Source organism: Haplochromis burtoni, unplaced genomic scaffold (genome assembly GCF_018398535.1).
Source record: "Haplochromis burtoni strain Fernald_Lab_line unplaced genomic scaffold, NCSU_Asbu1 Contig_95, whole genome shotgun sequence".
NCBI classification, from domain to species: domain Eukaryota; kingdom Metazoa; phylum Chordata; class Actinopteri; order Cichliformes; family Cichlidae; genus Haplochromis; species Haplochromis burtoni.
The window spans coordinates 1,504,728-1,519,038 of NW_024582456.1; the positions used below are offsets into that span (position 1 = coordinate 1,504,728).

Genomic DNA, 14,311 nt, shown 5'->3' on the forward strand with positions numbered 1-14,311 from the left:
CTTAGTCTTTGAGGTGTTGAGTTGCAGGTGGTTTGTGTGACTCATTTGGCACATAAAGAAACCTCACACTAGGCCATTGTGGGTATTGGACCAGCAATTATGGTTGTGTTTTCCCTCTTCTCTTCAGAAGCTACTTCCATTTTGACACTGGCAGCAAAGTCACTGACATTCTGGCATCTGCCTTCAGGGCAGATTTGAGAAAACTGCTCCCCTAGTAAGAACAGAGATCCATTTACAACCGGGCTAATAAAACTTCCCACATCTAAGTAGCGAGTGCAGTTAACATGTGGAAACTGTCATTTGACTGCACACCAAGGCCCCCTTTTTACTGGTTTCCCCAGTGTATTAATGAATTTAATGAATGCAAAAAGTGTGATTTATACTGCCACTGCACATGCAGCATATGTGCATATCATGATTAGATCGCGCCACATTGTCTCTTAGTGTAAGTAAGGCTCAAACATCCAGAGCCATTGTACTGTTGGTGTGCAGTATAGGGAGTGTCATAGTTTCCTCAAAGCTTGAAACAAAGCCTTTTATGACTTTATGTGTGTGGCCACTGCATACAAAACCCCACAAAGACCTTCGGTATATGCTGCTGTAAATGTTAGTGTTACAGTGAGTCACCATTTCCAATTTTCTTCCTTCCTTATTTTTTCCACTTTCCAGTCCTGGGTAACCAATTGCATGCTGCCATATTACAACAACAAAAAAGGCAGTCAGTGATTATTTGATGATGATTCGGTTTGAACCAAGCCAAGCCCGCTGACGCTTGTGTCAGCCTTGAACACAAGGATTTAGGACAGCCTGATCTCAGGCTGTAACTGTCAACTTGTTTACACGTGACTTTTTTGTTGTGGTCTGTATAAATGGGATTTAATTAGGTCATCGTGATAAAACAAGCCTGCTCTGAGTCTTGTCTCTAGCCCACAGGATTAGTGTTGTCCTCTCAAATTCGTTAACTGATGGCGTAATTTTTGACCACGGACCACATCTCTCTTAAATGTCATTTTTATTTCCAAAAACGTGAAGGGGAAAACAACAAAACAGGAGTGTCAACGCTTCAGGGTGAGCTGAGGCTAAAATAATAAACAAAAACTAAGCTAAGCTCCGATGCCCGTGTACATTAACTCACAGAAAAAGAAGAGAAAACACCACTTCATTCTCAATACTCATACTTAGGCGTTCAGGGAAGCAAGTGAGCCTCTCTCACCATTGGTTCTGTGGGCTCTGTGTATAGGGTGGGTTTACAGGCTGGAACCGGTCACCCAGGAGCTGTACATCAGCACACCAATCACAGATGAGCACCTGCACAGTCGAATTGCCATACATCTGCAATGTTAACAGTTTCCATAATGCAGTGCGTTGTTCGGAAACTAAAACAAAGACAACAGTTGTAACAATGCAAAATGAGATTGTTAAGCATTCCAACACTGGCTCTAAAACCTGCCTATAATGTTGCCATAAGATGGTCTGCTTTCATTCTGCAATTATATGGGGTCAAACTGGCATTTCCGTGCAATCTATTTCTGATTATACAGCAATTAACTGTGACAAATCAGTGAAAATCACATGTGTTGCTGTTTACATAGTTAAAATGTGAATTTACTTCTATTACATTTGCGGTTAGCAACCTTCCTTTTATATAAGAACTTGAATACAGAACACAACCAGCTGGCAGCCAGTGGAGAATAAGTTGTGCTTATTGATAAAGACTCATTCAGACTGATGGTAACATGTTTGCATTCTGCATTTATAAATTAGATGGCAATTATTTTCATACCTTTGCAGTTACTCTCAGAGAGTTTCAGTCAGTCCAGTTTGGACTGTAACTGAAGCTTGAAGTTCTCTTCTTCCATGGCTTACTAACATGCGGGCTTCAGTGCTGGCCTGTTATTTCGTTTTGTTTTCTGTTTTCTTGTGTTCTGTGTTATTGTGGGCGCTTTACATTGCAATATGAAGTGCCTTAAGGCAACAGTTGTTAGGATTTGGTGTCTTAAAAATTAAACTGAATTTTCTTTATTTTCTTCTTTAGTGGGTATCATGAGTATTGTTGCACAGATTGTGGACATTGTTTACTGGGTTAGGTGACCCATCTTTCTCATATTCAAGAGAAAATGGTGCAGGCAGACTAACATGTTCTAGGGAGCAAGCTCATATTACCCTTATTTTATACATACTTTACATTGGTCTCAGTGGATTTTAGAATTTATTTGAAAACGCTTGTATACAGACCACTAAATGGTCTAGCTCCAGCTTTGGGCCGATGTGTAGTTGGTGGCATTTAATGTAAATTCTCTGCGGAGTCTGCATGATCACAAAACATGGGCAAGCTTCTGGATTGTTCAACATCTACCCTCACAGTCTATTTATAGAATATACATCAGTTGAACCCAAGTGGATGTGGGAATTATGAGGTTTTAAAACTGAAGAGTAGCGGGACAGAGCCTTCACTCAGTGGCAGTTATGGAGTAGTCTTTCGCTCTGGTTTTATGACTGCCAACTTTGTAAGTTTTTTTTTTTTTTTTTTTTTTTAAAGGACAGCAAGAGATTCTGTTTGATATTAACTGCCTTTAATTGTTTACTGTAGTTCTATTTCATTCTGTGGTTTTGTCTTGCTACTAGGGCTGCACGATCTTGCATAAAATGAGAATCACGATTTTTTGGCTTAGAATTGAGATCACGATTCTCTCACGATTTTCTTTTCCAGTATAAATATTTATTGCACTTATTAACTCCACATTAACTTCGTAACAGTTGAGACTGAACATAAAAACAATAAATAAACATAAAAACAACAAATGTCTCACGTTTTGTTGTTGCCGCAAAATGTTGTACTGCTTGAAATTCCGTCTCCACCGTTGCTTGACACTGCGTGTATAGAGCAGGTAGTGCAACAATAGAAAAATAGTTGCGGGACGGCACTGTGCAGCGTTTGTCTAGGGTGTTGATCATTTTCCTAAATCCCTCGTTTTGCACAGTGTTGATGGGAGTCAGGTGATAAGTAATAGCCTCTAATTTCTTTGTGCCTGCGGGAGTTCGATGTGTATAGGGAAGCGCTGTGTAAGGTTCCCGTTATTGATGTTTGGGTGGTTGACCGGGACGGATTTTCTCCTGTCACTTTCTCGTCATCCCTGACGTGCTCTCCGTTATTTTTCCCCTGCTAATTTTAGCTTCTGTATCACGTGGTATAAGGCTCCGCCCTTGTCATTTGTTGAGCAGGAAGAGTGAGCGCTTGTTTTCATGCAGAGTACGTCCCGGATCAAAATGCGGTACAATCGTCGTCGTCTTTTTTTTTTTTTTTTTTTTTTAAATCGTTGTCATTTGGAAACGAGATCGCACATAAGTATGAATCGAGATCGCGATTTTCTAACGATTAATCGTGCAGCCCTACTTGCTGCTATATTTTAATTATCTGGTATAGAGCAGGTTTTATTGTGTCTCTCTCCAGTAGTTGTATTTATTTTTATACTGTTCTGTTGTAGAGCACTTTGACTTCATGTCTGTGCAAATTACCTTTATAAATAAGCTGTACTCACTTAACACAAAACCAACAAGGCACTAAGTCACCAAGACATCTTTAAGTGCCCTTTCATATGTGGCACCTTGACTTTAACACTATCATTGATCCTGTGCGTTTCAAGATGGAGTCACTATGTCTGTGCAAGAACAAGATATCAAGGAAAATGTTGCTTTTCATCAGTATCTGTTTTTTCCTTCTATAACATTTTGTACTTTTTCTTATCTGCTGCATTTTTTTTTTTGTCTTTTGCAGAGGACAGGAGCAGCATATCCGCTATGAGCACATCTACCTAACAGAGCCCACTGGCCAATCAGAGGTGGAGTATGCAGATATCAAAAGGCCTCGTTTAGAGATGGGACCAGAGTCTGTGATGAGGCCTTCATCCCACCGCCCGCCATTGCCTCTGGGAGGGCCTGAGGACATGACAAAGGTCAGTAGTTGGTATGAAGTACAGTAAAAGTGCCAGCAAGCGAATGAAAACAAAAAACATTCGTCCTTGACTTTGCTGCTAATAACAATAGAAGAAAGCCATGCTAAATGCAAAATACAGGGCTAGATGTAAAACAAAGTTTTTCAATTAACACAATCAGTATTTTGGGAGTTTGCTGTATTACCAAAATGATATTCAACAATTATGATTTTCCTTGAAAAATAACACACACACACAAAAAATCATCCTAGAAATCTGTTTTTTATTTGACTCCTTCAGAGCCCCAGAGGATGTTATTAGACACACAGCCGAGGTTGTAGAGAGAGATTCAGCATTGTAGCTAAGCTGGCTCTCTGTGAGCAGCAGTAGGAAGACTAAGATAGTTGTGAAACAGCAATTAATAAATAATAGAGCTGACCTAGATTTCAAAAGACTGAGCACGAAACTGTGTGAACTACAGATCAAAACGACTTGCTTGTGTGTAGAGCTGCTGATGAGGAGGTGTTCCTGATTTTACACAGAGTGCTTCGAACTGCCAGGGGAGGCAGCCAGCCAAGGAATGGTAAATAGATACAACAATAACAGACGGCACAGGGGAAAAAAGACAGACTCTTAGGCTAGCAGGGAAACATTCAGGAATGCCAGCAATTCCCCCTTAGAGCGGCAAGGGCTGGAAACCCATTATGTAAGTGATGTCAGATGCAGTCACTGTGTGGAACAAGTGCACCTAATGATACTGAGTTAGAAAGGGAGATGCGGCTGAAATGAGGCAAAGGGCAGATGTAGGGAGATGCAGATAAAGGGTAATAGAGGAAAATAAGAGTAAAAGGCTAACAGTAAAAAGGGAGTAGGCCAGTAGTATCAGACAAAGCTGATGGTTGCAGCATGACTCACATGGACTGAGAATCAGAGGGACAAAGGCAGCATGTTACAGTAAACCATTGTTCAATCATCCTGAATTTGTGGTTTTTGGAAAGAAAATGAAATATAAGGGAGCATAAGAGTGAGACATTAGGAGAAATCATCTTTACAGGGATGATCTCAAGTTCACTGGCCTTATATGGCTTAAAAATGAGCATTGCTGTTGATGTTATGAAATATTTATGGCACTGAAGGAATTCACATGTGACAAAGCTGACTAATGCACTTTCCCCTCTCTCGCTCTCTCTCTCTCCCGTCTTTAAAAAAATCTGAATGACAGCCATTCTCTCCTGGCAGATTAATGCCGGTCTCCCGTTGGTGCCAAAGTTGTGTATAATACAGAAGTGCACTGCGTGTGCTGTGGTTTTCCCATTGAGAGCATTCAGTGACTTTACTTGAGGTCTCGACAGTACATGGGAAGGAAAAACAGTGTCATTGCTCCACATGATATTTTTCAAAGGCATACTGGGTATTGGAAAAATTTGTTTGAGTATTTTCTTATAAGGTTTCTGCTTCTGTTGCGTGTGTGCAGTCCTTTTATTCTGAGGTTTATCACAGAAAGCAGTAATATGTTGGTTAGCTTGACGCACCTTTGATAACCGGGATTGCTTTGAAGGAGGAGGGAATGATATGATTTGGCTTTTGCACACGTGGTGGCATTAGTAGGATTGTGTTTGTGGGCTCTACCATACTCTAAGCCTTGCTAGCATCTGTGAATGAATAGAGTGGTTAGTTGTTAGGGCATCCAATTAAACCAAGTGCTGTTTGGCATTGGTGTTATATTAGGTGCAAAGTATTATAATGACATTCACCTTTGACATATGTGAAAGTCATGTTTCAGTCACATCGGTTTCAGTAGGTTGACTCTAGCACTTTCTCAATCTAGAATTGAGAAAGTGAACCCTGAACTTAGCACGAGAACAGGATGTCTAAGGCTTCACATCATGCTGAAGAGTGTGAAACGGTTAAGCTATAAGCTATACTGGACTGGGCTTAGCAATTGAACTGTGACCTTTTCACACAATGTCAAAGATCTAGGAACTCTTGACGTACCGCTTAACCAAAGAAAGGACAGCGTAGGGAGCAAAATCAGAGGGAGAAGTTGATTTGAAAAATGTGTAGTGATTTAAACTTCATAGTTTTGTCATATCATCGAATCCCATCTGGATAAACAAGGTTTCTAACTCAACTATTTAGTTTGCAGCTGTTGAAAGTTATTGTAGTTGAGAAATGTTTTTTGGACAACATGAGTATGTCCTGTAGTTTACTGCTATATATGGTGAGGGCTTTGTTAGGGCTATCCTAGGATTTCATCATTAAGGACAGCGCCTCAGCATCCTCTGGCACTGACATTTTCAGTCACAGCAGATCTGCAGGGCTGTAATGCCACCTGCCTGGTCCAGATCAGCCTACTTACGTAACCTTCATTTCAAACGTTTAAAAATAACACAATACAAAACCCAAGCTGGATAAACACTAAAATGTGTGTATATATTCAAAAAGTAGGAACATTCACAAGCACCCAGATCTTTGGCCCAATTGTTATTGAGAAATGACAGCCAGCTGTTTTTTTTTTTTTGTTTTTTTTTTCCTTCCTCTAATAATTGTTGATGTATTTTAGACAGTAAAAAAAATGCATTACTCTTGTTGTTCAGGCAGTTATAATAGTTTGAGTGTACAAGGGTGTTTGTCCACATAGCCAAAACTTTGGTGTAGAGATCACACAATTTTTTTTTGTGTTTGTGTGCACAGAGAATAAAAGTACTGTAGAGATTTTTTTTCCCCTCCCTGCTTCTCTCTTTTCCTTTGGCTGCAAAAAATGCTGTGAATACTTGTATGAGGCACGCATTAAGGACTGGTATTTCCATTACGGCAGAAAGCCAGAAGAGTAACAGTACGGAGGCTTGACATACTGTCTCTCTATATAGCAATAAACTAATATCATTAACGCAACACACTTAACTCTGTCAGTTCAGTGTCAAGTGGTTTTCTAGTGCAGTGACTTCAGACGAGCTTTCACAGTAGCTCGCTGCACTCAGCGCTGTGGGGTGCTAATATTAGCTGCTTGTGCTGTTTGAAAGCCAATCTGCATAGCAGTCCCTCTCTTTGTGTAGCCAAAGAGCTACAGAAATGGATACCAATGCAGGGCCACAAACGCTGCTCAGTTAATGGAGATACCTCTGTATTTTTTTTTTTTTTTTTTTTTGGACTGACTCACATCATTTCTACTTTGCTGGTTAATGAGTATCACCAGAATTTAAACCTCCTGCACATCCACTACCAATCTGATATCTCCCAAAGTGTCGTCACAGCAACAAAAATGGAGTGAGTTTGTATTTTTAAACAGTCTCTATTGTGCATAAATCTGGTGAGAGAATCTGTGAGTTCACGGAGCCAATGTGCTGGCATTTATTCACTGGCATGTGCTATTGATGTAAAGGGTACACACACTGTTTGGATGATGTTTCTTATAGAGTGGCCTTGAGAAATGGAAGGCGTGGGAGGAAACCTACAAGGTCGTTCTCTATAAAGAGCTTCTAGCAACAGCTTTTATGCTTGTTGTTTGTGAGGGCTCTTTTTTCTGACCTTCTGGCTATAACATTGTATACACGTGTCACACTACAAAAACCCCATTTGCTTCATTCTTACATCTTTTATATGTTTTACATCTAATCATGACACTGCGCTCTCTGTTGTGCTTCTGTAGGATCGTGGAAGCGCCATTGGGAAGCTGGAGCCCATCTCCCCTGTAAGTCCTGTCCATATGGATCCCGACTTGGAGCTGGTTCCAGCTCGATTCTCCAAGGAAGAATTGATTCAGAACATGGACCGTGTAGACAGGGAGATCAGCATGGTGGAGCAGCAGATTTGCAAGCTTCGCAAAAAACAGGTGTGTATACGTACAGTTCTGCTCTTAACTTTGAGGATATACTGGTTACAGAATGTTGCCATCTTATGAATGTACTAGCGTCACAAAAGTGTTGTAAGCTGATTTTAATCAGTGGGAACGCGTGTTCCAAGAATGTATTTGCCAGCTAGGTTGCAAAATAGTTTATCTTGTACAGCAATGAAGAAAAAGCTTCACATTCTTTCCTTTTCAGTCAGTATGACACATTTACGTCTCATAGTCAAGTCAAGTTGGCTTTATTTTTTTTTTTTTTTTTTTTTTTTTTGGCCTGTCCCGTTTGGCTCTTTTGCATCAGAATTGTTGTCTAAAGGCAAAGAAAGATGCCCAACGGATTTACTTTACCAAATTGACCATCCCAGCCTTGCCATAATGGTCCATTTGATTCACCTTTTATTGTTTATTTTATTTTCACTTACTGAATATGGGACAGACTTGACTGGGGGAAAGAGGGAGAAAGAAAGAGGAAGAACAGCTGAGAAGAGGGACGGGGGAGAAGGGCAAAAACCAAAAACCAACAGAATGAGCAGAAAAAGAAAAAAAAATGCATATACAATCACCTGGGTCACCTGCTGAGAAAGAAAAAAGAAAATCAAGTTGGCTTTATTGTCACTTCAACCATATACAGTTAGTACACAGTGAAGCGAAACAACGTTCCTCCAGGACCAAGGTGCTACATGCAACATAAATTTACAACATAAATTAACAGAAAACACTAAACTAGCTAACTAAGAGGCCTAGTTAGCTGGCTAGCAGAGACAAGACAGACTGACCTAACATAAATTACAACATAAATTAACAAAAACTATAACTATCTAAGGAAGACTTTTTTTTTTGTTAACAGACAGCAGACAACAAAGTGCACGTGCAAATGTGCAAACAAGAGCAACAAAGTGACAGTGTGACAAAAAAAACACAACGTAACATAATAATAAGGTTTTGTGATGATGAGTTGAGGTAGTGGAGGAACAGTAAACATTCCTTAGTGTAGCAGCAAAAATTAGGAAGTACAGAAGTTAGTGCAAAAAGTCCAGTAATAATATTGTGCAAAAGAGCATTTACAGGTTGGTGTGTACGATGGTTTGGTGGTGTAGGTCAGTGTGTTTGCGCTTGTGTTGATTAGTCAGTCCAGTCTCAATGTTTTGAGGTAGTTGAGTTAAGCTGAGTTGTGTGTGTGTGTGTGTGTGTGTGTGTGTGTGTGTGTGTGTGTTTATCAGTCCAGTCCCTTTTTGCTGAGGAGACGGATGGCTTGTGGAAAAAAGCTGTTGCACAGTCTGGATGTGTGTGCCCGAATGCTTCGGTACCTTTTTCCAGATGGCAGGAGTGTGAAGAGTGTGTGAGAGGGGTGTGTCCGATCAGCCACAATGCTGGTGGCTTTGCGAATGCAGCGTGTGGTGTAGATGTCCTCAATAGAGGGGAGAGAGACCCCGATGATCTTCTCTGCTGTTCCCACTATCCGCTGTAGGGTCTTGCGGGCCGATATGGCACAGTTCCCAAACCAGACAGTGATGCAGCAGCTCAGGATGCTCTCGATATTGCAATCATTGTTACCTTCCTAGATTACAAAATATAGTTTCATTAAACTTAAAATTAGACTGTAAATAATTATGCAGGGTTTCCCACAAAAGTGGATTCTGTTTGTGATGGTAACTGCGTGGTGGGTTGCTGTGTGCATGTCGCTTTTACCTGCTCTTCTAGCTCCCAAAACAGCATATTGGCTGCTGCCCTCTTCCTTTTCCTCCTCCTCATAACCTACTTCTTTCTTCATTAGCTATCTCTTTCTTTTGCTACTTCTGCTGCCACAGCAACCCTGGAAATATTTTAAGCACATTATGGTACATGATAATCGCATGGGGGAGACATTTCTGCTTTCATTTAAAGAAAATTCTATAACCATTTAAAGATTTTGGGAAAACTCATTGAGTCTTTAAATTTTTTCAGTATCCATGTGAGTTAAGTTAAACATTCCACACATAATCAGTCGTGCGGGTGAGATATTTTGTGCGTAGAAGTTCAGTAGAAACTGCTGTGATGTCATTCATGTGCAGTCATCCTGCATTCATGCTAATAAATCACACTGAAATTGGGTTAAAGAAAAAAAGTACTGAACTGTTTGTCGTGCTTGTAGAAGACGTTGCCAGCACTTGCATACGCCTGTGTTTAGTTTTCTTAGTGTACTGTCGTGTTTGTTTGAAATAATTGGTTTTCCAGTGTGACTTTCCCTGCCAGGCTTCAGTTGGCATCAAAGCAATAAAGTCTTAAATAGTCTTTGCTGTGTTGTAATCACCACGTTTGAGCTTGTAGCTGTTTTTTGCTTGGTGTGCAGTGATTATATACACAAACTACACCAGGCGTAGTTCTCTTCACTATTTAATTTGGGACAAAAGTAAATTGAAAATGTATATGGAGCTATATATAACAGCTTCTCTGGGGGAGGAGTGAGACTATGGTGAGGTTTTGTGTTTGTCTGCACCACTTGTATGCTGACCACACCACTTCCCCTTTGGCTTCCTTCCATGATCAGTGATGAAATTGTATGGTCAAGCTTGTTCTTTTTACTGAAATTGTTCCGTCAACATACATGTGATAGTTTGTGTGGGGTACGGTTTTAACCCTGTGAAAGTGTGTCACATGTACTCCCGGAGACACCTGCTGTAACGAGAGCTACCACAAAATAGGTTTGAGTACTTTGCCAGATGTTTATGTTTACGTGTCTGTGGTTTCTGTTTATAGTAGCGTGTAAAAGCCTTTATTCACTGCTCACTTTTTCATATTTTGTTATGAAAATAGGAAAGATGTGTAAGATTTATTGAAACATGAAAATATGCGTGGGAAGTATATGACGCAAAGAGAGTTTGTACAACTCGAACAAGCTTGAGGTACAAGTGGTATGACCACATTTATTCTTCAACATAGCCTGAACTCTTTTAGGCAGGCTTTCTACTTTAAGTAGTCTTCAGCAATAGTTCTCCAGGCTTCTTGAAGGACAGTAAAAGCTCTTCTGTTGTGTTAAAATGATTTTGCATTGCTCTCCGGTTTCCTCCAATTTTTAAAAGGCACACTGCTGGGATATGCCGAACTTTTACTTAAGTTTTTTGTGCAAAAAACTTAATTTTATGTTTGACAAACTGGATGCTGGTAACAAACTGACTAAATATGTTCTTAAAATTGGTTCTTTGCAAAGTTGTAGGTATGACACAATACTGGTTCATCCATTGAGTTAAGTTCCTGGTTTATGCTTGATTGATTCATAGGTCTGTGCCAAGTAGCAGGAGTGAAAAAGCAGCAAATTGAAAGACCCTCAGAAAGTCTGGAGAGCTATTGCTCAACAGTACTTTAATAAAAAGAAATACAAGAAAGTCTGGGTTGGAAGGAAAAAATACAAAAATGAGAGTGGCTCAAAACTTTTGCACAGCGCTCTAAGTAACGCAGTCAAGCTGTGACAGTAAAATGATGGCCCTGACATCAGAGATGAGGGTGGTCTGAGACCTCATTGGTGTCACCGCTGATGTAATCTCATCACAACATGTCCTTTAGTTTGTCCTGTTTTTGCCACACTAACATAAATCAACTATTGCTGTAAAATTTGCTGGCATGAACAACACGACTGCTGAAACTGAGAACTGCCTCCTTTCTCTTTTTTTTTCCAAATTACCACAAGAACCAAAATGAAGCCAGCTATTGGATTTCAACCTTGGTGTCGAACCTTTTTAAATGATGGAGAATCTGAACTCAGCTGCTCACCAGCATAAATCAAGATCCCTCCCCTCATCATCGTCGCTTAATACACACAGTATTTTTTATGGATATTTTTACAGTCCGGCTCTCTTCGAGCATTAAAACATCTGGACTAATTAGGTGGCATGCTAAAACTTTATTAAAAGGTTTTGGCAGAGTTGGTGAATGGATGGCGGTTAAGGTTTAGGTTACAGCCAGCATGATTCATGTCAGCCAAGCTCAGGATGGCTGTTTTATTTTATTTTACTTCATGGTGGGTTTGAACAGGGAAGGGGGCTCTCTGTGGGGATGTCTGTTTGCCTCACCAGATTCTTATCCAGGGCTATAATGGCAAAAGATGATCCGTCTTATACTCCTCTCAAGTAGATCCTCTGGAGGCTTCCTTTCTCCCCTTTCTGAAGCCCCTGTCAGGATCTTGCGAGAGACAGAGAGAGGCGTTGAAAGACTGCTCCAACGGAACTTATTGTTTTCGGGGGGTTCCCCCCCCCCCCCAAAAAAACCCCCCCCCCCCCCTTTTGCGCTTTTTTGGATGGTGCCTTCATGAGAGTGGGGAAAAAGAAAAAAAAAAAAAAAAAAAAAAAAAAAAAAAAAAAACAAAACCCCCCAAAAAAAAAAAAAAAAAAAAAAAAAAAAAGGATAAGCACAAGAGCGTGACTGAATGAGGTCAACATGAAATTGGTAATTACCGTAAATGTCGGGCTATAAGCCGCTACTTTTTGCACAAGCTTTGAACCCTGCGGCTTTTAGTCAGGTGCGGCTTTTCTATGGATTGTCCGTGATTTTTGTCATATCGTAAGACGATTTGTTTTGTTTGTTCCGCTGTTGTACGGCACTACGTTGCCTGGCGGAAGGATCGGGGTTCAAGAGTGGTATGTTAGTCACATGTCCGTCCGCCAGGCAACGTAGTGCCGTACGAAGTAGCGCGAAAAACAAACTTCAAAGTAGCGCTACGCGTTCAGCGGGAGGCGTGGATGATGAGCGGCGATAAACTTGCGAAAAGCAAGTTATGCCCAACTCCACCGGTGGATTCTGACAGCGTGGAAAAGTGTGAAAACATCCACGATCACCAACGGATTTCGAAGGGCTGGACTGCTGCATGATGGAGAGGAGGACACCGCCACGGCCCTTCTGAGGGTGTTCGACTCTGACACTGACAATGAGGATTTCTTTGGTTTTGAAAGTGACAACGAAGGAGAGAAGCGGAGAGTGGATGACGAAGCCATCCTGAGCCTGTTTGTATTTTAATCTTTGCGTTTTTTTTTTATCTTACTTGTGTGACTTGCAGAGTGATCTTTTTTTGCGTGTGGTTTTTTTTTTTAAAGTTTTATGCTTTGTAGGTAAGTTAAAAGTAGTAAAGTTATTGGTTGGTGAATTTGTAACTGACTATTTATTTTTTTTTTTTTTCTTTTTCTTCTTGTTATATTATTGCTGTTTCACTGCATATTTTGCATTTTCATAATTCCTGAGCTATTTTTTTTTTTTTCTATTATTAGTGTATGTTTTCTGAATCTTAGGTAGGCCTGAATCTATTTTTCTGGTGTGCTGTAGGTTACTGTTATGTACTACATGTGCAAATATGTACCCATAACTTGTTTTTCAAAATATTAATAAAAGTGTGTGTCTCCAAACAGCCATCTCTTTCCTGACAATTCCCTTCTGTGAATCAGACATATGATAAGCAAATTGCAAAAAAAAAAAAACAAAAAAAAAAAAAAAACCCTGCGGCCCTTTGGTCAGGTGCGGCTATAAGTCGCTAATGTAGACAAATACACATAGAACGGATTTTCCCCTGATTTTAGCTTGTGCGGCCTAACTAGAAAAACTAAAAAAAATAAAAAAAAAAAAAGAATATTCGGTCGCAAAAAACATTAAATGAAGACAATCGAATAGAAAGCCTAAAAAAACAATAAAAAAAAAAACAAAACAAAAAAAAATCATGTAAAACATCTAAAGAGCAAATCAAACCAAAAAAAAAAAACAAACACCAAAAAATCAAATTTCATTCAGCGGTGCCGGGCTTATTTGGGTAGTTCCGGAAAATATGGTATTGTTTATCGAGGAGAAAACACAGAAACATATATACAGCAGTACAGTGAGCAGAGGGAGTCTTAATCGTTTTACCCTTTTAACCAGCAGGGCGCCACTCCGGTCTCTCAGGGCATCTTCTCTGCAGTGGTTTATAAAATTTTTTCTTAAATTTTTTTGTTAATTATAAGTCACCCAACAAACGTTTTCGATAGTGAGCCTTGATCCAAAAATTAGTTTCATAGACCAGCTCCTGTTCTCTCTTCCCTTCCCCTGTCTGTCTTCCCCTTGTGCCCTTTTCTTCATCGTCCTTTCTCTCTTCCTTCTTCCTACTTTCCGCATCTGCTCTGCTTTTCTTCTCCTCCCTCTATTTTCAGCCCGTTTTCCTCTTCTTTTCTTCCCTTCCCTTCTGCTTCTATCTTCTCTGCGCTTTTTCTTTTTCTTTTTTTTCGTTTCCTCTTCTTTTCTTTCTATCTTGGGGCCCCCTTTCCTCTGTTTCTACTGCTTTTTTTTTCTTTCTTCCTCTCTTTTCTTATCTCTTTTTCTTGTTTCTTTCCTCTCCCCTTGCTCTCTCCCTCTCTCCTCGTTCCTCCTCATTCTCTGTCTACCATCCCTTCTTTTGCCTCACTTCACATCTTTCTCATACATCTCTTTCTTTTCCCTATATCGTCTCGCTTATTTCATCGTAGTTCCATCAATACTTTCCTTTCCTCCTGCTCGATGAAGGATAAACAGTCCTGCTGCACCCTCCCTTCGTGTCACGACAGCG

General features: G+C 40.2%; 1 protein-coding gene across 4 annotated transcripts in view; it reads left to right on the top strand.

Annotated features, from left to right (window-relative positions):
• Nucleotides 1-14,311, top strand: part of ncor2 (nuclear receptor corepressor 2) — a 92,636-nt gene that overhangs the window by 23,171 nt on the left and 55,154 nt on the right. For all 4 annotated transcript variants that reach the window (XM_014335073.2, XM_042222805.1, XM_014335074.2 and 1 more), the window contains exons 4-5: nt 3,776-3,953; nt 7,582-7,764. In XM_014335073.2, coding sequence (XP_014190559.1) covers nt 3,776-3,953; nt 7,582-7,764 — 361 coding nt within the window. The remainder of the gene's footprint in view (nt 1-3,775; nt 3,954-7,581; nt 7,765-14,311) is intronic.